The sequence below is a fragment of the Lathamus discolor genome, chromosome 12 (genome assembly GCF_037157495.1).
Source record: "Lathamus discolor isolate bLatDis1 chromosome 12, bLatDis1.hap1, whole genome shotgun sequence".
Lineage (NCBI taxonomy): Eukaryota > Metazoa > Chordata > Aves > Psittaciformes > Psittacidae > Lathamus > Lathamus discolor.
The window spans coordinates 3,638,976-3,665,247 of record NC_088895.1 but is presented as its reverse complement, the minus strand read 5'-3'; the positions used below and the strand labels follow the sequence as shown (position 1 = coordinate 3,665,247).

The 26,272-nt window shown below is 39.1% G+C and overlaps 1 protein-coding gene across 5 annotated transcripts in view; it reads right to left on the bottom strand.

The window, feature by feature from the left end:
* Positions 1-415: 415 nt before the first annotated feature.
* CCDC60 (coiled-coil domain containing 60) overlaps positions 416-26,272 on the bottom strand; it is a 58,658-nt gene continuing 32,801 nt past the window's right edge. For 3 of the 5 annotated variants that reach the window (XM_065692616.1, XM_065692618.1, XM_065692617.1), the window contains 11 exons: positions 21,474-21,653; positions 17,783-17,899; positions 16,729-16,833; positions 14,986-15,076; positions 12,955-13,168; positions 8,325-8,415; positions 7,632-7,715; positions 7,072-7,194; positions 5,069-5,200; positions 2,150-2,339; positions 416-759 (listed from right to left, as the gene is read on the bottom strand). In XM_065692616.1, coding sequence (XP_065548688.1) covers positions 643-759; positions 2,150-2,339; positions 5,069-5,200; positions 7,072-7,194; positions 7,632-7,715; positions 8,325-8,415; positions 12,955-13,168; positions 14,986-15,076; positions 16,729-16,833; positions 17,783-17,899; positions 21,474-21,653 — 1,444 coding nt within the window. In that variant the 3' untranslated portion in view covers positions 416-642. Of the gene's footprint in view, positions 760-1,047; positions 1,126-2,149; positions 2,340-5,068; positions 5,201-7,071; positions 7,195-7,631; positions 7,716-8,324; positions 8,416-12,954; positions 13,169-14,985; positions 15,077-16,728; positions 16,834-17,782; positions 17,900-21,473; positions 21,654-26,272 lie in introns of all 5 variants that reach the window. The other 2 variants (XR_010615611.1, XM_065692619.1) reach the window with 2 other exon arrangements.

The window sequence follows — 26,272 nt, the reverse complement described above, 5'->3', positions numbered from 1 at the left end:
GCTAAGGTAATCAGGCAAGAACATATCTTCTGGTGAAAACTGGGAAATGCACCTAAAGATGGTTGGTTTTGAAATACTGAATTTAATAATGCAAGAATTAATCCATAATCACAGAATAACTACAGAATAAACTCAGTGCAAAAATAAAACATCTGAATTGCATAAAAGAATGTAAAAAAAGACTTGTCTTAAAGCTTACAACTACCCTGTGCTTGGGATATTTTTTATAAAGGAGTGATAAAATGAAAACAGAGACAATGCTGTTCAGATGTGGAAATCAGTATGTCCCAGCTGAGTAGGTGCTGGAGGAATATCTGAAGATATGACCTGACCTGTGATTAGAAACTCAGTCTTCATTCTGCATGGTTAGATATGATTGAAATGCGATGGTGTGTCCAAGACATCATACAGGAAGGAGCAAGAGTATTTAGCTTTTATTTTCTCTGTCTGACTACAGCCAACAGAGCACAGTAGAGGGACAAATTTCAGCTGTGCAAGAGTGGTCAGTGGGACTTCCTGAAGTTACCTCCCCTTCCTGGTCTTCCGTGAGGCAGATCTCAACAGGCAATAGGTTTCTGCTTGAAGACAGTTGTAGCTGGAAAACCATTTCATCTGGTTGTTTGATTAGAAGGTGGAGGACTTCTAATCCGCCGAGGAATTAGAAGGCAAAGGAATTCTAGCACTGAGGGGGGCTACTTTTGTCTGAAACCACTTGCTGAAATCCTCTTCTGGCATCCGCACAATACTCTCACGTACAAACTGAAACAGAAAAAGGTTTTTTCCCTGAGCTTTTGATTTACATGTAAGAGAGAGAGAATATGTGGGAAAATGTGACATTGTAACAACAGAATAAATGTAATGGCTTCTGCAGTTAGTACAGCACTTTGTATCACCAAATACTTTTAGTGTAACTTCCTGAAGAGATGGATATACTCTAAAATGAAATAAAAAGAAAATCACAATATTCATGCAATTTATACCCTGAATCTTTCCAGGTCTTTTGTTTTAAATTTGCAGCTGTGTTCTACATACCACTGCAGTACATACATTAAAGCAACTTGAAGTTAAATGACAACTTCATCTGGAATCTCTGTCAGGCCACATTCAGTGATGCTGCTCTTGCTCCTAAAATGCAACAGTTTATTTATTCCAGTCAGAAGGAGCACCAAGGTCCTCTTTCCTTTGTGGCTATTGTCAAAAGAGGTATAAATTAATAGACAGGTGACTCAGCTTATGTGGTTTTCTCTATTACTATTACACTAACATTAGGGATCAAAATGCAAAAGGAACAGAATGGAAGAAGCAAAGAAATAGATCTAAAACCAGCCAGCAGCAAAGACCTGCCTATTGAACATTAAGGCAAGGCTGCCTCCCTGGTTGTGCAGATTAGTGCACAAGACAAAATAGTTATGTTTACAAAACATCAAGAAAATACAGACAGTGGAATCAAAGGCAAAATACTTTTCCCTTGTGTGGCACAATATATATAAGATGCACAATAATCTCCTGCCTCAGAGATTTCTGTTGGTCCTGTAGAGGGGAAATAACTGTAATGAGAACAAAAACCACAAGGTGGCATCATTGCCATTTTTTGTAAGTGAGTTACCTGGTTAGACTACATATTATAAACCTTCTAAATGTATTCTCTTCCCTTTCTTGGGTCCTTCCTCTTCTACCATTTACTTCTAGAGCTACAAGAATTGAGCCCAACTTAAGCTCTCGAGAAGCAGATTTATTTTCTTCGTAATGTTTCTGAAGCAAAACAATGATCTGCAGAGTTCCTGGATCACTGACATAATGTATTACTTGGATAGCTCATGGATGTAACCACTGGGAACGACAGGCCTTTTCAGAACTCAACAAGTTAATGTTTCTTGTCAAGTGTCCTAACAATTTACGACAGATGTCAGTTTTACTGCAGTGGTGAATAAAACAATGACATAATGATACTGATTAATAATCCAATGCTTGTCATAACATCTTTCTCCTGAGCAGTTCAAAGTGCCTTGTAAGAGGCGCACAGTAGCATCTTCATTTAATGAGATCCTAAATGATTTAATCTGGTAACTTTCTACTCTGAGTTTCACTCATAGGTACCTGCTCTCCTCACCCTCCTCACACAGAGAGTCAAGAACTGGACTTATCTCACCTCCACAGCTGCAGCAATTTCTGGAGAACACAGCTCCCACACACGTAGATCATCCAGAACCTTAAGAAAGGTCTCCGGATCAATTTTCAAGTCGGGATTCTTGCTGTATTTTTCCAGTTTCTTTAAGATTTTCTGGATATAATGGTCATTCTTCACGGACTCTGGGAGTCTGGCAAGCAATACAGGAGCCCTTTAGCAGAAAGAACAGCAATAAAAGAGAAGCCATGGGAACAACTGCATATCTGATTAGGAACTCTAGGTTTTATCTTGCATTTCTGCCACTTCACCACCTCCATAACTTCCACAGGAAAAATGGCTCTTCGGGGAATGGAATGCTCAGTCTGGGTTGGATGGGACCTTTAATGCGAATAACATGAAAGAGCTTTACTTTATTGGATTTCTACACCAATTCCCTTTGCAGGGCACTGAAATAGATGCTTTCTCATTGTCCATTTAAATTTTGGATGACAAACTTGGGTGTCAAAGGAAAAAATAAAATCCTAACAAATGTTTCCATTTGCCCTCTCATCTTCTCTATTTATTTTGTTTAATCTCTAGGGGTTTTCCAGTGCACTCAATGCCTGATCTGACACACTTTCTGATTGTCTTTACTACCCCTTTTCCCTGTGCTATCATCATTCTCCTTTCTCTGTGTGCTGACATAAATCTCACTGATGTAAGTGCACTGTAACATGCAGTCTTTACCATTTCACTCCGAATATAAAGATTCAGGAGAATTACACATTACAATAAAAATAAAACTCTAGTGAGAACACTGCCTTTTCTTTTAATGTTCTGTGTAAATTCTGCAGTGCTGATTTGACAGTCCTGGAGATGAGTGTTCCAAACCTTTCTAGAATGTGCATGACTGGGGGTGCTGTAGTTTTCACTGGAAAGGGCTGAGGATTTGGCAGCACACAAGCAGGAAGTGCTGCCTCCCTGAAGTTTAGGAGACAGCAGGAGAGGGGTGAGGAATTTCATCCTTAAACCAGTAAAAAAAGGAAAAGGAAACACAGAGGTTCTATCTTCAGTAGGGCCAGCTCTACACTCAGTAGTATGCTGCTGATAGCTGTAGAGCCAACTCTTTATTAGTACTACCTGGATTACCCAGGTTACTATAACTATGCCACACACAGGCCTTCTATGACCCATCCATGCATTAAGATACTTTGAGAAAGGAAGCCATGCTCAGTGCACTCTGACATCACATTGTTCATATTTTGTATTATTTTGGAGTTTTCTTACTTCATGAGAGAGACAACCAGACTGACAGAATAAACTAGTAAAGTGTTCTTGTTCTCTTGGCAAGGCGGTGTTTGCAAGAGTGTGGGAAAGAACAGCCCTGTTGTTCATGGAGCAAGTGGTATGGTGAAAGCAATTCCTCTGGCATTACTTTGTGTCTCCACAAGGGGGTTGACCAGCCTTTTTAGAGATCTCACACCGCATACCCCTCCTGGACAGCACGTTGCAGAACAGGCCTGGTGTGGAAAGCTGTCCTCAGGTAACTGTGCTGGCACAGTCAAAGCAAGACAGTCTCCTCAGGGTGGAGGCACGATATTCATGTGAAGGAACAGCACACTCACGGTACTATTCTTGCATAGGGAGAACAGTAAAAAGCCATATTGGTATAGTCTCCTTTATGCTCGTGGAGTTTTGGCCAAATTAAGGCTTTCAGTGGCACTACAAGTATAAAAGCAAAACCACATCCACTCCAGTTTCAAGACTTATTTACATGCCAGATCTCAAATTCAGGGGACAGCTGGAGCATAGATGTTTGACAATTAAAACTAGCGTTCTGCTAGATAGGCCAAGACTAGATTTACTGGTTAATGCATGACTGATGTGTGCTTGACATGTCCTGGGCCAGCTGCATTTTGGACCCGAGATGAGAAACGGACTGTTTTCCATTATCTCAAATGGTGAAGGACAGAAAGCTTGCTAGCCTATGAGATCAAAAGAGGGCAGGCTGAAAAACACCATTCTGTGCAGTTTGCGTATTCGGTAATCCCATGTCCAAGGAGTTCTCATGGACAGGGCAATAAGGAACATGCTGCGAGTTTGCTGAGGTATTCAGGTGAGCTATTTCTAATGTGTGATCTGGAAGCTGATCACTGGATACAGCTATTATTCTTTCAAACATAAACTACTAGCAATTTCAAACCTAACACACTAGTAATCTGCAGAACTGTTGTAACTGGGAAGCATTTAGGTGATCCCTGTAAATGTTGCAGTATTATCCATGTGCAGATCAAATGCTGGCAGGGAAATGCCTTTTTATCATGGATGGACAGCTAGAGTCAGGTTCCTTTGCCATCAGCTTTGGTGCCGTGAATGTTCAGTTCAGTGAGAAGTTGTGAATCTATCCCATGTACATTTATACAGTATCTCTCATCTTTGGGGTACAGTGCACTTTACATACATCCTGGTGAAGGAAGTCTCCTATAAAGATACACTGGGGGTGGTGTGTGAACGCAAGCACTGAGTGCCTTTTGCCCGATATCACTGGAGAAGAACTCTTTGTTCTCCCCTTTCTTACCATTTCCAATTAACCTATTTGCTGAGCAGGCCAGGATCTGCTCCTAGACATCACATCTGTATTTTTGCTGCTACCAGTTTGAAGAGTCTGCATTTCCAGCAACAGATTCAATGGTTTCTAGTGATACTTTGCTTTAGAGAGGAAAAAAAAAAAAGAAAAGATAAAAGCTCTTTTGTACTAAAGGCAGAACTCTGGGATTCTGAACATCTCATCTGAACAAAGGTTCCTCCATCCCTGGCAGTGCTCAAGGCCAGGTTGGACACAGGGGCTTGGAGCAAGCTGCTCCAGTGGAAGGTGTCCCTGCCCGAGGCAGGGGGATGGAACTGGAGGAGCTTTTAGGTCTCTTCCAACCTGAACCATTCTATGATTCTATGATTCCTTACCAGTTTAGTTCATCTTCATCATGTTCTCTCTCAGCTCTCATACTCAGCTGTCTTATTCTGTCCAATTCTTTTCTGAAATTCTTTGATTGTTTCATAGCCCTGTATTTTTGGTAACAACGCTCTTCCTGCTTCCTACAAAAAAAAAAAAAAACCCCTTGAAAGTTAAAGCTGTGTTGTAAATATTACCATGCTTCTACGTAGCTAACTGGGAAGATACCAAAGAAGGGAGAAAACCATGAATGTGAAGATCACATTGTATAGTCAGTCTGGACACTAATAACAATTCTGGCTTTTGCAGTGTTCTGTATACATTCATATTTCTACAAACATATTAAAAAGTGTTAATGGTTTATATCAGCTCTAGGCTGTAGGTAAGAAACAAACTTCAAAATCAAAACATTTAAACTGAAATTCAACCTCCACTTTCTACAGGTATCCACTACTTAAAACCAAACTGAACACTGTCCAGTGATGTAGGGCAAAATACTATTCAAAATACAGCAGACGAGAGGTGGAACAGAGTGGAGTGCCCCTGGGGTCCCCAACACAAAAGGAATGTAGACCTGCTTGAGTGAGCCTAGAGGAAGCCATGGAGATGCTTCGAGGGCTGAAGCAGCTCTGCTCTGGAGCCAGGCTGAGAGAGCTGGGCTGGGTCAGCCTGGAGAAGAGAAGGCTTCTGATGGGGAGACCTTAGAGCAGCTCCAGTGCCTAAAGGGGCTGCAGGGAACCTGGAGAGGGGCTTTGGACAAGGGCCTGTAGGGACAGGACAAGGGGAATGGCTTGAACCTGCCAGAGGGGAGACTGAGATGAGCTCTTAGGCAGAAGCTCTTCCCTGTGAGGGTGCTGAGGCGCTGGCACAGGGTGCCCAGAGAAGCTGTGGCTGCTCCATCCCTGACAGTGTTCAAGGCCAGGTTGGACACAGGGGTTTGGAGCAAGCTGCTCTAGTGGAAGGTGTCCCTGCCCGTGGCAAGGGTTGGAGCTGAATGAGCTTTAAAATCTCTTCCAACCCAAACCAGTCTGTGATTCTATGACATGCCCTGAGCTAGAATTTTGACCCAGAGATTGGGTTCATGTATGAATTCTTACAAAAAGTAACAAAACCAAACATATGCTTTTCTTTACAATAAATAACTTATAGTATATCCTGCCAAACTGATGTTCATTTCCAAAAGCTGACCAAACAGGACAGTTTTAGGTGGCTGTATGTAGAATGGCAAAATAGCTGCAAGTAGTAAGTTTCCATCTGACTTGTCCTTCCATACTGTGGGATGTTGGACTGATTATGCAGCCATGGGAGTTGCTCAGGGAAAAAAACAAGGACCCAATTCCAGATAAGGAATGCTCTGGGAACAAAAAAATACAATCTTAAGTACAAAATGGAACAGAAGAATGGAAAGAAGGAAGTGAGAGGGAGGAGTATGCCTGTAACACTCTTCAGAATACCAGTGTAGGGAAGGATCTCAGGTCTGGTGCTTACTGAGACAAAAGAATTTGCACAAGCATCACAGATTAATGTTTCTGGGTGAAAGTAAAAGGATGACAGGCATTGGCTGGTCAACAAGGTAGAAATGTCACTGATTTTGGAAAAGGCCTTGCCAGAGGATGTTATAACTGTTCCTATGAGAAGAGTCAAAGCAATGTTGAACAATACAGTGATCTCTGAACTGAAAACACAAGACAGCCATACAGATTGTATGTGGACAGAATTTATTATTCAGTCTTTGGTGTAAAGGACTGCAATGTCCAAAGTAAATATATTCAATGTTTTTAGTAAAGCTATTTCCATAAATACCATTCAGAAACATCCTAAAACACTGCTGTAAATATTTCACTTGCAATGTTTTTTTTTGCACACAGTCATAAAACTTTCTAACATCATCCTTATATTCTTATTTTAATGTCAATCCATATAAATGCATCTTTAAAAGGCCTGAAGTCCTAAATCTAGTCAGAAGAAAGGTATGTAGTGTTTCAAGAATATAGAAAACCCAGTTTCCTCCTACCTCTCAAGGCTCACTAGGATATCATGTAAACAGCAAGCTGCCTCTTCACGGACTGCTGTGAACCTCTGCTTCCTATCAGCATACAAGTTAGATTTGCTTTTAATGAAAGAGCTGATCTGGCAGCTGCAACCAAAACAACACAGAAAAATAGAATTAGCATTTTGTGGTCACCATTTTGTGGTTAAGTACATGTGTTGCTTGAAGCATATGGTGATGTGAGCCCACTGATTTTGAGACCTTATTCTCGGTAAAAAAACAAATTTAACATCATTTACACATTTGTTTTTTTTTTTTTTAATTCAGCAAATTTATAAAATAATTTAATGAATTAAAAAATTGGAAATTCTATAAAATTTAGATTTTTACAGTCTTTCATTCCAGTCACATCCTTCCAGGAAAGTGCCTTTGCATTGCACTGAAGTGTACTACATGTGCTGCAAGGTCTCACTGGCCTGCTCTAATCTCCTGTAATAAATGCTTCCTGACATTCGCATGCCAAATGCTTTCCACACAGAGCACTGAGTTAATAATGCTCTTCAAAAGCAGATTTGTACCCTTACCTGTACTTTCTGGGTCTCTGCTTCCCTGCTGTTCGACTCTCCTTGTGCATGTTTAAGCTGTGGTCTTTCTGAACCTCTGGCAAACTGTAAGAGGCAACAAGGTTTAAGGCAGTGTACAGTGTGCCTGCTCCAGAGTGACAAACTTCACAGGTGCTGAGGAAACATTCTTAATATTACAGACTTGCTGAAGCTATGCAGGTACAAAGTTAGGGCTCTTCACCTCAAACCAAAGGGAAAAAAATGCTTCAGCAAAGTCTAATGGTAAGTATGGTTTGCTAGGTTGATGTTACAGCTCTGGAAACCACCACAGAACTGAGTAATGAGGCAACACATCTAAGGTAAACTTAGCTGGAAATGTAATAGAGATACTACTGAAAAATGCAGTGATTGAAACAGAAACAGTTTCTTGGAGGAAGATAGAACATCTTTTCTACAAAGCTGCTGGAGCAGAAGATCTCTTCTGTTTACAAAGGCAAGACTCATGTGGTACTTTCCAGAAAGTACATATTGCTTACACAGCAGTAAAATGGGCTATTCTACCACTCGTGCCAAAATATGTGAATGTCATCTGAACGTCCTGAATGCTGCATTCAGTTGTTTAGAGGGGAAAAAGAAAGAAAGGAAGGAAAAAAAGGGTAAGCTTTGTCCTGATGAGTTACTTCTAATAATTCAGAAACCCATCAGGTAACGTACCATTGTGGTCCAGTCTTCTTAACCATAGCTTTTTCTTTACAGGCATCTTTTGACACCTCTCCACGTGCTATCTGGATTGATTTCTGCAGGGCTGATAAGATACCAAAACATGCCAACTCAATAGTGCATTCCTCTCTTCCTTCCAGACACCATATATGCTGGCCTGAATGAGATATCCTAAAGAAATCTGCTATTCATCGGTTCTAAAAATTAAGGTTTCTTCAAAGAAAAGCAGCTTTTTGAAGAGGTTTTAAGATAGGTACCCATATATACCCTATTCATTAGTCACTTGAAAATGTTAACTGTGAAAAAAAAATCAAGTAGAAGATACTAAATATTTCTTAAACTAGATGCTTATAAAAATAGTGTATCAGAAAACCAGGTGGATTTGAACAAACTATGCAGAAAGTCTATTTTCAGTTCCTGTACTGTGCTGTTAGCATTCTAGTGGCATAAATAGCAATTCTGAATTTTTAAGTCTGCTGTATCACTTAAGTGTCACATGGAATTTAATCCATTTAATGTCAACAGGTATCTAATTACCTCTCTGTGTCTCCTTACCAGCATCCACTAAAACTTAAGACATGTCCTCTCTCACTAATAGCACTCTTTACTCTTTCTGCCTTCTACTGTAATGTGAATGCTTATATTCTCCTTTCCTTTGAATACCTGGAAAGCAAATTTAACTCACTGGTATTCTACAGCTCCTTGTTTCCTTAACTCCTTGTTTTCCTTCCCACTGCTGTTTCATTAATTCTTTGACGTCAAACCCCTGGAGAGGCAGAGATGGCCATCTTCTCTGTGTTATTCCCTCCAATCACACATGCAGTAAAACAGCTGCCACACTTGTTATTAAAAATCCCAGTGTTAGCTGTCAAATTCTGTCATCCTCTGATGTGTTCAATATGTCCTACATGGTCATAAGTGACATTCTACTGAGCACTCAACACCTTGAAGCTGTAATCCCCAAATTCCTACATTTTTGTGAAGTACCACATTCTGTATAACAGAAAATGACTGCTGAATGTTGACTGTGTTAAATAGCAGCACAAATTATTTCTGCTTGTTAAAAGCACAGATTTGAATGTTATACTGTGAACTTGTAAGTTTTAAGACATGGATGGAAGAAGTTGCTGGGCACCAGCTAATGGGCTAAAAATGTAAAAAATCATGTTGATAATGAAGATCATCTATTAGATGTGGCCAGGTGAGTTTCAAGAGTGGCAAGGTCCCAGCCAGATACTCCTAAGTTCTAGTACTGACAAGTTCAAATGATGGCTCCACTGTGATCCTTACTAGTCTGCAAGTGTAAGCCTGCAAGAAGCAGCTGCACCAGTGGATCTTTTGGAGCCCTAGACCTGAGAAGCTGTTTGAATATAAAAGCTGATCTTTACAGGGCCTGAAACATTGATATAGGCAGGGAGCTTCTGCTCAAACTGAGCTAAAGCTGCATACAAGCCTCACCTGCTCTTGGCATACAGGGTCAGAATCCTTCTTAGAAGAACCCAGCCCTCTGTACTTATGATAACCATTTGGGCAAATTGAGTAGCTGGATATTTGAAACCAATATACTCTGCAGATAATACTGGTGCTTTAGGGAAAGAGGGCTAAGCGAAGCAGTGGCTGTATTTGATGTTTTCTCCAAGATCAGTTGTCTAAAGCCAATCTTGAAAGCAGCCCTGTTGGCAGATTTTGGAGACAGATGACAGGAAGCAAACCAGGGCTAATACCACAAAGATACTTTTTGGCTGATCATCAGAAACAGAGGGCACAATACCTCTCTGCCCTCCATTTTGTAGCATTAGAACCTGTTCCAATTCTCCATCTGGATAAATCGTCAAAACAAATACTCACGGTTGTCCATATTCATAATATTGTTTAAATATTAGCCTCCATGGCTGTGAGCTAGTCAGACATTAATTAGAAAAGAGAAAAAAGCAAAGAATGTAGTAATTTCACTTGACCTTGTTTTCTATGCCTTAGTTAATCATCTGTGAAATGAGGTACTAAAATTTACCTAACAGTGCTAAATCAATTGAAAAGCCATTGATCAAAACGAAACAAACACCCCAAATTCAGGTATGTTTTATAAAGAAGATCCTCTGCATTAATATTTATACATCCTCTTTTAAAAGTATGCTTTTGAGTGAGAATTCAAAGTTAAACTGCTGGCCAGAAAGCTTTGGGGATACCACCCTGTTAGTGTTTAATATCTCAGATACAGGTCTCGTATTTTACACTTCCCTGTGTGAAGAATATACACCATTTGAACTGATCTGCAGACACAAATTCTTCATTACACAGTAACCATTAAAGCTTAGGCTTACATTTAGATCATACAGTCTCTATCTGCACAAAAGAAGGGTTTTTTTTAAATGTGGTGAAGGAAGCAAGCTTAGAACACTGATCTCCTTTGTAACACCTTTGACTTATAAGGTGGAGACTGAATGATAAATGAGACTACCTCAGCAGTGACCTGTTGTCATACCACTGCTACAAGGATTGAAGCTTCCACATTTACCTCTGTCAACATCATGGAACATTTAAACTTGTGGCCTAGTACAGGTCCTCACTCAGCCAACAGCACTGGAAAATCAATTTTGTATAAGCAGACATTCTACAGCAGCAGTGCCCCAAAACAACATCTAAATTACAGCAAAAAGCTCTATACTGAGTTATGAATTTCTGCCTTAAAAGAAATCTTGCTGTAAAGGTCACACTCAGCTGTATCTGCTGATCAGATTCCTACTACAGAATCTCTCTCCCACTTCTGAAATACATATATATGCGTACATGTGGGTTAGGGTTGCGTGTGATCTCAAAATGATGTCTGTATGAGTTACATGCAGCTTTGTGAATTTGGGGTAAAAGGCTACAGGGCAGCTGTACTTGTAATCCACTTCTGATCTGTCCACGAAGCATCCTATAACCAGAACCCTGGATTAAACATGATTCTAGCAGCATGAGAATTCATTGCAGAGTCCAAACTCTGCCCTGTGGAAACTGACTTCTCACATTTTTTAGAGCTAGGAACATAATCCTTGATGTGACCAGCCTGCTAACTCAGTCCCAGTAACCAGTCCCCTGAAATCACAGGCAATCATGTGATAGATGTTGTTCCAAACGGTACACTGAACATCCTACCCATGTATCACACATACTGCAAGATACTTCTTTATGTCCCACAGCAAACAAAGGTCTCAGCTATTACAGCTCTCAAGATTGCTTTCAAATCTCTTCTCACACAAAACCCAATTGTTCACATACATCTGTAAACAAAATGCTTTAAATTATAGCTCTGAATTCACCACTACTCCCATTCATGCCATTGAAGGCCATTCACCAGTGCTCAGTGCCACAGGCAACACTGGCTGTGTAGGTAGTATATAGTATTAGTGCAAGTTTCCTGATGTATCTACCCAGCTTCTGGTGTTTTGAACCTAAAGGCCTTTCAGACCTAGAGAATGTGTTTATTCCTTCACACTTAGGAGCAATTAATTGTTTTTTTCTTCTATTAATTTAAATTGCTTTTGGACCTGAATATACTTCCAGCAACATATTGCAGCAATTGAATCATTAAGTTTAATCATTCATTGCATTTAAGACACTTCTCATCACCTTCAGTTTTCTGACAGATAATTTAATCTGGTGTGCCATAAATCAAGGGAACCTGGGAGTAGCCACTCTCTAATCACTTCCTCCATGCACTTCAGGATGTTAGAGATCTGTCATAACGTTGTATTCAGTCGTTTCTTTTCTGCACCAAAGAGCTCTAGTCTATTTAACTGGCTCTTCTATGGAAGCTGTTCTGTATCTCTATCATACCTCACCATTTTTTTACCTATCAAACTTTACCACTCCTCATACCAACCTATCTGCATTGGAAGGACCAGAACTGAAGCAGCACATACAAAGACATTTGTATTTTTGCATAACATATTTTCTGCTTTGTCTTCCACTTCATTCTTAGGGTTCTTCTTGCCTTTCTGGTAGCTACTGAACCTTCACAAAACTATCCCAAATGACTTCAAGTGCTCCTTCCTGATTTAGCAGAGCATTATGTCAGCCTAATAATAATAATAGTATAACTGTCAGTTAAAATGTAATTTGCAGTACTAAATGCTTACATGTTTTTCTAGACCAGCTTTATTCAGAAGGAAGGGAAAAGACTGAAGATTACCCAGCTTCGTATTAAAATGTATTGCAGAGCTAACAGATAAAATACTGTCAGGTCTATCAAGCTCAGGTAATCGCTGATGGATGAGTAGGAGGAATACAGAGCAAGAAGTCCTTAAGTCAGACAGATATATATTCAGTGGATCAGTTGGTTATAGCAGAGAACAGCTTCACTGTTTCCACTCCCTGTTGGGTCTTATAGATGTGGATGACAGTTTGATTATGCAGCTGCTGTAACTGAATATTAATTAAAACTCTTACTTACTACTCATATGGGATTATATTGTCTTTAAACCAATTTGTTAATGAGAAGGGCACAAAGAGACTAGTACAAAGTTCTACATGCCTTAACAGAAATACACCGGTACATGTAGCAGTGTCTTTGACATAGGTTTTCCCCAGTAACACTGAAAGCAATTCCATCGATACTGGCAGTTAAGAAAAAGTAACTTACAGGGGAAAAGAAGTTGTCGTTCTTTAGCTTGTGCTGACTCACTCACATCATTAACCTTGATGTCGTCTTCAGAGCAATGTACAGTGGAAGGTTCACTGCCTTGAGGGGTTTGACCACGGGGAGATGACTGACTGCTAAACTGAGAGATACCTGGAGTAATGTTCTTCTTTATTGTCCTGCTGAGTAAACTGTATCCTGTTTTCCAGGTGTATTTCTGTAGATAAAAGAAAAAAAAAAAATCAATAGAAAGGAAGGGTTTTCGATAGTGCTTTGACAACAAAAAATCATATTTCTGTAACAAATTCCAATATTAGATCCTTTTGTTTTTCCTGTAACCTCACAGATTTTTCTCCAGTGACTTCAAACAAGATAGTGATTTCTTGGGTAAAACCTCCTTCATTTTGTTATCTTTCTTCAATACTCCTCTGCTATAGCATAAATGACAACAGATTAAAGTAATCTGTAAATGAGGAACACTGAAGCTGCAGAGAGGGTTGGTAATACAATAACCTTCTCCTGTACGGGGAAGAATAGGTCAAAGTGGTTTGATAAATGTTCAGGTCTCCTCCCAACAACCTGGCAAATGAATTTCCTGTGTCAGAAATGTAAAACTGAAATCTGAAAGCAGACTGAATTCTGCAGGCTTGATAATCAGAATAACATGTATTATAAAGCAAGTGCTCCTGAAGGAACCCAATATTCCCATTAGAAGTTTCATATCAGATATGAAAAGCAGTCTCAATTAATATTAGCATAAATGGCACAAAGGAAATTGTCATTAATTCAGGGAGGAAAAAAATAGTCTCAACAATGGAAATGCTGAAAGACACATGAAGACTGACACATGCTTTGGTTTCTTCTGCTCATGCTCATTTGAGCCCAACAGTTTGGAAAAATCAGAAAGCCTCATATTTAGAAACAACTCTGCTCCTTATGTGACTTGCTGACTTTCTCTGTTTTGTAATGGCAGGGAGGATATTTGCATAAAAACACAGTCTTGATCTTCCAAAAGTCTCACAACTTTTGTTGCTTATTCCCCAATTGAAATTGTAATCTTCTATTGAATCATTTGTATTACGTCATGAGGGTACAAGCTGCAGGTGTTGACAAATAACAAGAGCAAATTGCATGCAACAATAGCTCATATTTCTAAGTGCCTTACCTGGGGTTCTAAAAGTACTTGACAAAACTTGTTTAATTTAGCTTGTAGGGGGCAAAGGAACTAAAAGCTTGGGCAAACTGCTGCAGATCAAAATGGAAGATGTGCTCCAGAGCGAGAAACCCACCAGTTCTTTATCGACTTCTCCTGGTTATACTCCTAAGCATCATTCATTCCCCCTTCATTTTCCACCAGTCACTTCAGCAGTTTCAAAAAGAAAAGCATTTCTCATGTTTCAGAAAGATAGTGAAGCAGTTACAAAGTGTTACAGGTAGTTTTACAGCATTTAATTCCTCTCAGGTAGTAACTTTGTTTTTCTTTTAAAAGGCTTTCATCTGAATTGCTTGGTTTTGTCTTTCCTTGGCTTTGTTTTGAAAGTGGCAAGTGAATGGTGCTATCTTTAGAGGCCTTAACATTTGGCATTTGTTTCCAAATTTAGCTTTAAACTCTGGGTAAAAAGGCAACCAAACAAATCATGACTAGAACATACTAGAATAAGGCTTCCAGGATATAAGTCTGAAATCAACATTTGACTGAAAAAGACGTATTTGTGTGAACAAGTACTGTTACATGGCTCTGGGTCATTAAAAAGAGGGCAAATGCAAACAAGAGGCTAGTTATGTTTTAGCTGAATATTTAATTCTTCCCACATCAATACTTATCACTAAGAATAAGCCAGAGTTTCAATCTAGATATTGTTTTTCCTGTTACCTAATGTCAAATAGTTATTCTTTAAAACTGAGTGAGAGAAATCCTCTGCAGTCGCAAGATCCAGAGCATAAAACATGGTATCGTGGAGTTTAATTAAGCAACAAAACAAACGCCTGAAAAGTTGAATTAGGTCCCATGGAAGACATTAACAATGAAGTTACCTTTTTCTTTGTAATAAAGCGCTCCCACATGCATGTTGCTAACTTTAACTCTTCCTCTTCTTTTACTCTTTTTTTATAACCACCACAATCCCTAGGTGAAAACAATTTTATTAGTTTTCCATTTTGAAAGTCTTGCTTTTATTATAGGTTCTTTAAAGAAATGCAACAAATGCAGAGTAAATGGTGGCTTACTGCTACTATAATGTATACATTTGCTTATAAGACATGGAAAGAAAATGCAAGGTGTATAAGCCATGAGTAAATCAACAGTCACAATTAAGAACCACCTCAAGAAAGCACAGGTGTTCTACAAACTCTCATATGCATGTACTGGCTCAGATGATGCCCTCAACTTCCTCTGCACAGGTACTCCAGAATTTTGTCCAGTATAACAAGATTTCATTACTAGAAAGCAGAGCAGGTTAATACAAGTTTGATTTTTCCTGCTTTTGGCTAAATGAAGACTTATGCTGTTCCAAAAGTTTAAATGCTCCATCATGTTGGCAGACGTAAATGTGGAAGCTGCAGCCCTTGCAGCTGTGATATAACAGGTCGCTGCTGAGCTAGTCTCATTTACCATTCAGTCCCCACCTAATCAAAGGTGTTACAAAGCACACGAGTGTTCTAAGCTTGCTTCCTTCACATTTAAACCTCCTCTCTTTGTGCAAATAGAGACTATATGATCTAAACGTACTAAATGTAAGCGTAATTCTTCATGGTTACTGTGTAATGAAGCACGTGTGTATGCAGATCAGTTCAAATGACATTGAAGAAAAGGAGTGGTGATTAGAGACAGCAACAGAGAGCAGAGGAAGTATACAACATGAGATTACACTCTTTAGAACCTGGAATCCAGAGCTTTATGCATTTATACCCTGTTCTCAGCCTGCATCTGTGAGACTTGCTGACAAACTGGGTTTTTTTTATCCCAGTCTCTTTTTTGGTCTTCATATGTAAAGGGGTCAAAAACCCATCCAAAATACATCCTGGACTGTTTCTGCCCTCCAATTTATCAGGCTAATTCTATATAATGCTACTCTTCTAATTCTGTTATACATAAGCACAGTTTGTCTTGACTGAGAATATACAGAGTAAACAGAACAGCTTTGGAGAGCTCTGCCCTGCAACTAGAGTATAAACTGCTCACTGTTTTACCAAATGCTCATGAATGATTTAAATACATGTTACGTCACCATGACTAGAAATGTTGGGAACTTAAATTAATATTTACTTTAACAGTATGAAATTTCAGAAGCAATGCATCTTTTACAAGTAGCCATCACTACCATACATAATTGACAGAATAAAAGCAGCAACTAAATACCCCTTAATAGCTGCCTTTGTTCAGTAATTATAATGTATACGGAATTCCTGTTTTCACTGGGTTAAGGCTGAGGGAATAGACAGACATCTATTACTGCATGTATTTAATTTGCATAGTTATTAACCAGAAGAGAAAAAGGAAAAACAGCCCCACAACTATATTTGGCTGGGATAGCTCAGTATTTTCTCCTGGTTGTGCAGCTTGCAATAACAGAGGACCATGCTGTGCTGCTGATGTTACTGTACAACTCCCTGCTGAATGCAGGGGGGCAAAGTCAATGCAAGATTTGTTAATGTTACATGGCACAGAATTTTTACCATTTCATTCAAACAGTTATTACTGGAGAGAAACAACAACATATTAAGTACAAAAGATCCTAAACTCCTCATTCCATCTACCCTCACGCACTGTGCACATACTTTGGATTCCAACAGGTCGATATGAGATGCATCGAACTGTTGGATTCAAGAGTCGCAGCTTCCAAAAGCCAGTGTATGACACACAGTTGTCGGAAGAGATGGTCACTGCAAAGAAGAAAAACAAATGTGTTATAGTATAGCATCAGGGAAACAGTCAAACTAGCAGTGTGTTTGCTGAAATAGATACATCTGCACCTTTCTGCAGCAGATGACCTGTTTTAATTGTCCCAGTGAATTCCAGACACCTTTCAAACTTTTGCAGTGCTGACACAGAACTATAGATACTGAAAACATATTTTTGGATGTGAAATTTTTGATGGTCTTATCTCGGAGGTGTGCTCAGTAATTTCATACCTGTGAGGATTGTGGCATTTATCCTTTCCAGGTATGGATTTTTATGGGGTTTGGATTTTACAGTAGCTGCTAAGCTTTGCACTTAAGAAAAAGCAGTGTGAGAGTTTGTAACATTGCAACCATCTTCTTCTGAACCAAGATTATCTTTGGCATTTTAGCTTATTCCACATGCAAATGTAAATACATAAAGATACTTTGATAAGAAATTAGATTAATGAACTTAGAACAGAACAGACAGGGTGTATTAGTGACTAATCTAAAACACAGAAGGGTACACAGTACAAGCACCACCTTCTCCCATTTTCTTCCATAGACCTTTTTTAAAACTAGGCAGATTAAATGTGAATTTTGACAGCCTTTCCTTAAAATGAGCCTAGAATTGAAAGGTATATCACATCAGCAAGTCTTATGCAACTTACAACTTGCTGAGACAAGATCAGCAAGGCAAAAGATGCATGTTTCTCTACAAGGGCATACACAAGACTTTCAGTAACTCATTAGGATTCACTTGTTTAATGTTAGAATTTAACAGCTGCTATTAGTAAAGACAGACTATTTCACCATGAACTGAAATTCTCAGGGTACACGTTCACCAGCTGAACAGCAGCTGTAGGTACGTGTGTTATGGGTCTGTATTGCTGTGAATTTTGCTTATATCCTACATCAAGGAGGGCAGGACATAAATCTGCTTCAGATATACCTTTTGGCTTCAGGGGTGCTTGGAATCAACAGACTGGTCTGAGCAGGAATGAAGGATTGTAAGGTCATTTTTTTCTTCTCTGACATCCCCAGGTGGTTGCCTTCTGCTTGAGAGCAACTGTGGGAAAGGACAAAGACTGAACTTAGAAAAGGAGTATGTGAAATGAAGACACAGCCAATAAAACTGTTTATTGTGGTCACATCACCACACTCCTCCTCCTCACATTTAAAATACCAAAATGGTTAATTACTGCATTTATTAATAGTACAAATTTTATGTTTACCAGGATATATAATTATTATTTATTTCTAACAAGTTTAAATTACTTTAATTTATAAACATTTTATTATTTGTATATATATATTTATACTACCATTCATTATCAGTTAACCATTTATGTGAAAACAAATTTGGGAGCAGACAAAATGACTGACTTTTCTCAGAAAAGATGCTGAGATAGTGCTTATATTCCATTACACTTGTTTTTTCTTGTTATCATGCCAATGGAGTCAGATTATATACAAGAGGCCAACGTTTCAGGAGGTGCCTTAAATTCTGCTCAGTTTTTCCTGGATTAACATACTGCATGCACAGAAAACAGTAAAGATTAAGTTGAAAGATTCACCCCAATGAAAGAGTCTCAAGTGCTGGCCAAACCAATGTAACAGGCTGTGGGCATTGTTTCTTCACTGCCAGAAGCCTGTTTGGCCACTTACACCTGTGTAAAGTGTTTGTAAATGCTACCAAGCAAGAAGAAAGTTTACAGCTTTTTTCCCCATAGATGTAAATACCTGCCTGCACCTGGTGTTAAGATAATGGAGATTCAAGCTTGATAAGCACAGTAGGTATTGTAGCCTTCATATATTGATAGTATATGGAAGATACGAGGTCCACACAGGAAATACAACATGAACTATAGTATGCTGGATCATAAATTAGTAAAACACTCAAATGATACTGGCCATAAACTAGCTGAGAGCATAACCGAGACCTGAATGGTGGGTGAGTCTTACAGCTTTATACAGATTTCTTTGGCAGAGTTCCTAGATGGATGAATGATCCTGGATTAACATTTCCTTTCTAGGTCTGAAGCAGTCTGCGGTGTCAGTTTACTATTACCGATTATGACCTAGCAAACTGTTGGAATAAGGGTTGAAGTGTGCATGTCCCAAGCATTCCATTGATCCAAATTTTCTAAAGCAAAGCACTGGCTGTAAATCATGCATACACCACCAGCACGGGCATCTCAGCACGGTATTTAGAGATCAACAGGTCTGTTTTCTTCAGCTAATTAGGAAATTAATAAACTTACATCTTCTTTAGTCTAACAAAGGAGATATCTGACAATGATATAAACTGGCAGGTATTCCTGCTGTCCTAAAAGAGATTTCTTACACAAACCTCAAGAAGTGGTGGTCTTCATTCAGATAATCTTACCTGAATTGTAACAGCCAATCTGTACTTATTGGAGACAACTAGCACATGAATCCCACAGACTTCATTGTTCAAAACAAGTCTGCCGTGTGCTTCCCCAAATTATACTTCTTATTTCCCCTTCCGTGCAGTCCTAATGAACAACAGAATGGCAGGACAGCAAGACCATTGTATACCCACTGAAGCATTTGGCAGAGTCCCTTATTCCTATTGAAAAGGGATAACTAAACTTTACTCCTACTTTTCTAGTGTTATGATAAGAAGCTGGTACCAGGTTTAGAGTGTTGATACATTTAAAATAATTGATAACACAATTAAATGCTACAGTTTATGTAACAGCAGTAAAAAAAGTCACAGTAGAAGAAGCTTAATATTTGCTGTTGTCTTACAAGAGAAAGAGGAAGGGAACTGGGAAAAGCTGGAGTCACTAGAATCTGGGCATATAAAACCATGCCAACAGTTTCAGCATCTGTGAAATACCAAAGTTAAACTTCATCTGTTCAAAAGACACTTTGCACCCCAGCAGTTTAACAATGCTTCAGAGCTCTTCTTAGTCCATGAAGTGCCTAATTTTTGAAGTCAGTACTGTGGAAGCCAGGAGTGAAGTAAGTCTCTCCGGACTTACTTACAGATAGTGATCTGCATTTTGTATCTAAGCTTCACCTATATATGTATACCTTCATAAAGGAAAAAGAGGAATATTCAATCTTTTTAAGGTCAGCCTTGCTGAAGAAAGAAATCTTTCCTGACATAAAAAAAAATCAATGATTTCAATAATCTGAATGGTCACAATAATAAAGGCAATGATATTTTTCAGATGTGCAATAAAGTGTTTGCCTGCAATAAATGTGGATTGGCTGAGTTATGGGCAGATGGAACAGTTATGTATTAATAAGAATAATGAACAGGGAATTTACAAAAAGCTTTCAGGTAGGTTCTTATGTACTTTTATTTTTTCTCTAATTAAATATTTTTGTTTCCCTATAAAGTTCACATGGCTTCACTAACCCAGGACCAAAGCACTAATAATGCCATTTAAATAACACAACTGTAGGCAACTTAAGTGAGGAGAAAGTTTCAGATGATGCAGACATTCCAGGCTAAGAGTCCAAACTACTTTGACTAATACTCCAGATCTGTACTCCTTCCATTACACTATCTCTCAATAATATTCTATTTCTTCCCCACCTTTTCTAGCTATTCAGTTAGTGACCCTTCAGAATGCTGGACAGTAAATGTCACCCCAGTAAACATACTTCTGCTCAGAACCTCTCAGTCTGTCTTTGCTGCTTGTTTGCTATTGGTCTGGGTTTCATAAAACAGGGAAGATTTTATTTCTTATTTTTTAATAATGGTTACACATGTTGTCCCACTTTATGGCCCTGATAAGAAATGCTGCATGCTTCAATGGGTATATGATGGTCTTGCTGTCCTGGCATTCTGTTGTTCATGGTACGGCACAGAAGGGAGAATTGCATCTCAGATGGTTCTGAAGACTGAGTTTTCTAAGTTAAGAGTCAGTTCGTGGAAGAAAGATGAATGAGAGGAAGTTGGTACCCGAGAATGACAAAAGCCACAGCAAACTGGGAAAAGACTGTTGGGGATGAATGAGCTTTTGGCACAATGAGTCTCCAAAGGTGTGTAACCTCTGGAAGAGCTACTCTGTCCTGCTGAGCAACTATTTAATCACCACCTAGTGAGGGCTGATAAATGGAAGATAACTACAGAGTTCAACAGGCATTAGAGGTGCACTGAAAAGACCAGCGTGAGCTAAAGGATGGAAGACCATCTAGTGATCAAATGGAGAAAATGTGAAGATAGTAAGCAATAGGTCTGAACTAGCAAAGAAACCCAGCTCTACAACCGTAGCCACTTATTCTGCTGAATGCAATTCTTTTCTATTCTTAATGCTGTGGTCCCATGGTGGGAACAACAATATGGCACAAACTCACCAGGCCGCCTTCTTTTCTCCTCAGAGCATCAGTTTGAGTTGCCTATGAAACTTCACCCGAGTTCACCAAGCTTCTACCTTCCAAACTTTCTCCTTCTAAACAGCACCTCAAGCATGTTTTTGGTTGCCATGCTTGCCACGTCTCCAACAGCTCACTTACCCAGGTTTTAAGCATTTTTATTTTCTAGTTCACACAAGTAATAATATTCTGCCTCAATATCAAGTAACAACAGAAACTGGAAACTGTAATCTTTAAAAACCACTGCCGTCAGACCACCAGAAGCTCTCTGCTCCAAGTTGACTTACGTGGTTCTTTCTTTTCGTGAGCCCTCCGCATCAAAGGAATACATGGGTGGCTCAAAGTCAGTTCTCCACACCAGGGTCTGAGCCTGTTGGGATGCTTCCAGCGCATTCTTCCTCTCCAGTGATTCTTGTTGAAGGATACGAAAGTAGGCTCCACCTCGCTTCACAGAACTGACATGACGCCTGACAAAATTCACCACAAGTTGATCAGTGTACTCAAGAGACACACACTATCAAAATGATTTATTTCTCTGTTGCCCACCAACTTAGGTCTTAACAGAGATTTTCACATTCTTCTATATTCAGGAGTTCAACATTAGTATTTCCTTCTGCAATATGATAACAAAAGACAATTCCCCAGTATGCACTGACAGATCTTTCCATGATCCCTTCCAGCACTGCACAGGTTAACTACTGGATGTCTTGAACTCAGCATCACTTTGTCCAGTACTTGATTTAAAACCTCCCTGCCTAATTCTAATTTATATCAGCCAATTGATCACTGGGCCCCTCACAGTCTTAGTTCAAGTTGTCACAGCCTTACAAGCACTGCCCTGAAGCTACCTGTTAGCGGCTAAATTCCACCTGCTGTCAGAAGGCTGCATTGTTAGCAAGTTGCTGACTTTTGCATCAGGATGTATTGGTTCTTTCAAACACAGTCTAGGCTTCAAAGCTGAGCCTCATTTGTTTTACTGGCAAGTAATGACTTCTTTTTCTTACAGACATGTATTAAAGAACCTAAAGGTCATACAGGGTGCAGATTTCAGGTACAGAATTCACTAGTTCTCAAGGGGAGCAGTTTACTCCCTCCTTGCTTCCCTTGATGAAAACACACTTGCACAGTGAGATAGGTTTAGGTTTTTGGTTCTATTGATACTATTTTTTCAGTCCAGCAACTATAAACACAAGGCTGAACACATTTCCAGTTTAGGTAGATAACCTGCCTGCTAGAGATTTCTCTACTAACTTTGGGAAAAGAAAACAAACCAACCCAATAAGAAAATAAGATGTCCCCGATAAGAAATGCTGTATGCTTTGGAGCATTTCAGAGCTTTGAAGCATTTAATGCTTTGGAGGATTTCAGAGTCGTGTCAGACCGGCTTAATATTCTTCATAAGAACCCAGTATTTTGCATAAGAGACTTCTGCCAGTGATCAAGATATAGAATCCAGGATGGTTCAGGTTGGAAAGGACCTTAAGATCATCCAGTACCAACCCCCTGCCATGGGCAGGAACCCCTCACACTAGACCATGTCACCCAAGTCTCTGTCTAACCTGGCCTTGAACACTGCCAGGGATGGAGCATTCACCACTTCTTTAGGCAACCTGTTCTAGTGCCTCAACCACTCTCACACATATTTTACATACATATTTGTATGTACAAGCATTTTTTTCCCTTCACAGTGCTTTTCCTACATTTCTGATGTAAGTAATCCTCCTTAAAGATCAGAATCCCTGCTCTAGCTGGGTATTATAATGCCACAAATAGTGAACTGTGAGGTTAGTACATGTATCAAAGACAAGTGGTAGAGAAAGATAATTATAAACTAGAAAGATCTTTTACACTAACAACCATAACCAGCATTACTGGGGAAAAAAGCATAAATGGCAAGTGCAAGCAGTATATTTTTAAAGGTTTATCTAATATAGAAGACTAATATGTGCATACCAAAATCAATGATCACTCTCATATACCCATAGGAATAGAAAACATTATGCACATTTGTGAATAAACATTTTTAGTCTGTGATTTCCTTCAGGTCCCAGGTATGACAAAAAGTAGCTCTACAGGCTCCAAGTATGGAAAAAGAAATAGTGTTAACAGAAATGCCTAAAGGAAAAAAGCTGTGATAATCACTTGATTTAAACAAAAAAATCCTCTCAAAATTCCATAGAATTATTTTGAGGATATATACAAATAATCCTAAAGCTTCATGGACTCTTGTCAGGAGAAGAGTAAAATAAAGACAAATACAGAGGTGACCAACATGCTTTTTTACATTTCAGATTTACAGTGTAATGCTGGAACAGGACATCAACTATTACTCCATTTAAATTCTAGCATCACAACACCCGGTTTATACAATAAGTTAACGAATTTAGCAGGGCTGCCTATTTGACAAGTAGGTGAGAATCATTCATTAAAATGCAAATGTAATCGAGATGAAATTGGGAATACATTTATTAAAGTAATTGAGCTTCACTCAGCTGTAGTCACAACATAGATTTTCAATTGTCATTCAGACAAAAGGATTTAACTTATTTTTCTAAGTTAATATCTTTATCAGTATGAAAATTAAGAATTTCCTGAGCAGTAACAATGTACTATGGAACACTTCAAGTTTTCTCTACAGGAATCTATTATAGATAAGGGTCAATGACATGCACAAACGAGTGACCCACTGGCATGCTACACACAGAGGAAATTGGTTGCAAGCATATTTTAAGAGCTTGGTGTAACTACATACTAATTATATTACTCTAAATCCTTTAGAGACTCAAGGTCAACAGCTAATTGTAATACAAGGCCATTAAGGTATTGGGGTATTGAATTTTTACTGCTCAGATTCGGGATTCTTGGTGCCTTTCTTTGAATAAGAAATTGCTCACAAAAATAAAAGGAAATCGTAAATTTGTGTTGATTCTAATTTAGGTGCTGGAAAAGCATTAAGGAGCTATAGTACATTGCCAGAAATCTTTCTATCAGGGTAAGGTCAAGCTAGAATATACCAGGGTTTGGTGTTTTTTTACATTTTGTTTAAGTATACCTTAATTACACTCGGTCATCTTCCCTAAATTCAGAGGAATCATTCTAAGGATGTATTTGTCCTTGAAGGTCAAATTTTACAGTTAACAACATCACATCTACTTTGTGAGCAAGTAAATTCAGTGGGAGATGGTTTACTAAAGGAACAACACACACTCCTGAACAGTGGATGCCAAAGCCTTAATCAGCTAAGCTCACGTACCTCCAGCCTGAGCAGAATTGCTAGAAGGATGAGCAGAAGGCTGCACACCCATGCGTGTGTCCCACCACTAAGCTACTTTGTTCAGTGCAGTGGGTGGTGCTCCGGTTAACTCTTCCTGCTCACCTCCCCCTGTCTCCTTGCCCGAGGTGCAAACAAGCTGCAGTCTGTTTATACCAGCTTGATTCTTTAATGCCAAACATTATAGAATGATCATGGTGAACAGATATTGTGAGCTGCTAGTAAAATAAGTACATATCTATCAAGCAATTTAACTCCATACACATTTCTCTGATCATGGCGCTTGTTAGCAACTGTTTCATAAAACGGCTTATTCAATTTTCATAACACATACAGCCTTTATACCAATAAAGCTAAGAACAGAACACCTCCTGCTCCAGACGCTACACAGAAAGAGTTCAGCCTTTTCCAGCTTATAGCCAGTTGTAAATATAAATGAAACCCAATGTGGCATTGCTTTGACAGCCACGGAGAGCACAGGCTTTCCAAATGCTGTGCCTGTATGTTTCCAAAACCATTTCAATCTGCATCTGCAGTAACTCCCTACCAGACCAGTAGAAACTCCTCTTCCGGCACACTGCTGAGGGTGTTGCAAGGTATCAGCTGGGCAGTACCTAACTTGTTGCACTAGTGACAAACTGAACATGAGCCTGGGCTTCACAGGTGAAAAGCAAGTGTAATTTTATGCACACTGCCACTTAAAAACATTCTGAGTATGTATTTTGTGTAGCAGAAAAAGCAATAAAACAACAATCCACTTCCGTATAAGGCAGAAAGCCCAGGAGGCAGTAACTTTGAAACTACAGTAAATACAGTTAAACTGTTATTCTGAACATTACAGACTAAAACTGTGGATTAAAAACACAGCACAATTCTTGTAAATGAACACTGAACATTATGGTGCAGCCATGCCATTGTGAGCTGTGATCCCATCGCAAATCTCAACTTAGGCTGATGAGTATTTGGATCCTGAAAAATTCAAAGCAATGTCCATGGAAGGCAGCAGTGAGAGCAGGAAGCTTGATTCATTTGGATTAAATGTGACATCTACACCTTCACCTACTTTTAGGGGGCACTGTGGTACTGTGGGGTCTTTTTGAGCCTACAATAGCTGAAGTAATTATTTCATGTCCCTTAACTTTCTGACCAGGCGCTGTAACACCTGAAGAGCCAATAACTGAAACAGGAGGAAATGCCAAGATAAAAGAAAATCCATATGCACACAGTGGTTTTCCTTATTTACAAAGCACACACAGAACAACAGAAGAGCAAACTCAGCATTTCTTATAAATTGTCAGCAGTGACACTGGTATATACCAGTGGTGAATGTTATGTAGATGTAGATTCCCATTTTAGTCTCCTGTAGCTGAGTACAATATTCTGTACTCAAATGTCTGTTTATAAAATAAACCCAGGATCTGCATAATGGGAAAGATGCATATTATCCCATGAAAATCTGACCATAAAATATGAAACAAGTTAACATAAGGTGTGAGTAAATTTGTAGTATGTTCACAGAAGATTGTGTTGCAAGAAACAAGGATCTTTAATAGTCAAAACACTACCTTACACTATTAAAGATGTCACCAGGTGAAATGTATCCACGTATTACTGCATATTTAAAGATGTCTCAGAGTAGTTTTTAATTAACTTCAAAGCCATCAAAATACAGAAGATGCTGCTTCCATTGTGAAATGAAGCAGAACCTCTCCTTTGAAAATGAGATGTTCTCTGAGAAGCACAAACCCATTTGGCCACCTGGAGGTACAAAAAAACCATACCAAAACCTGGCTTATTTTTAGTTGGAAATGCATT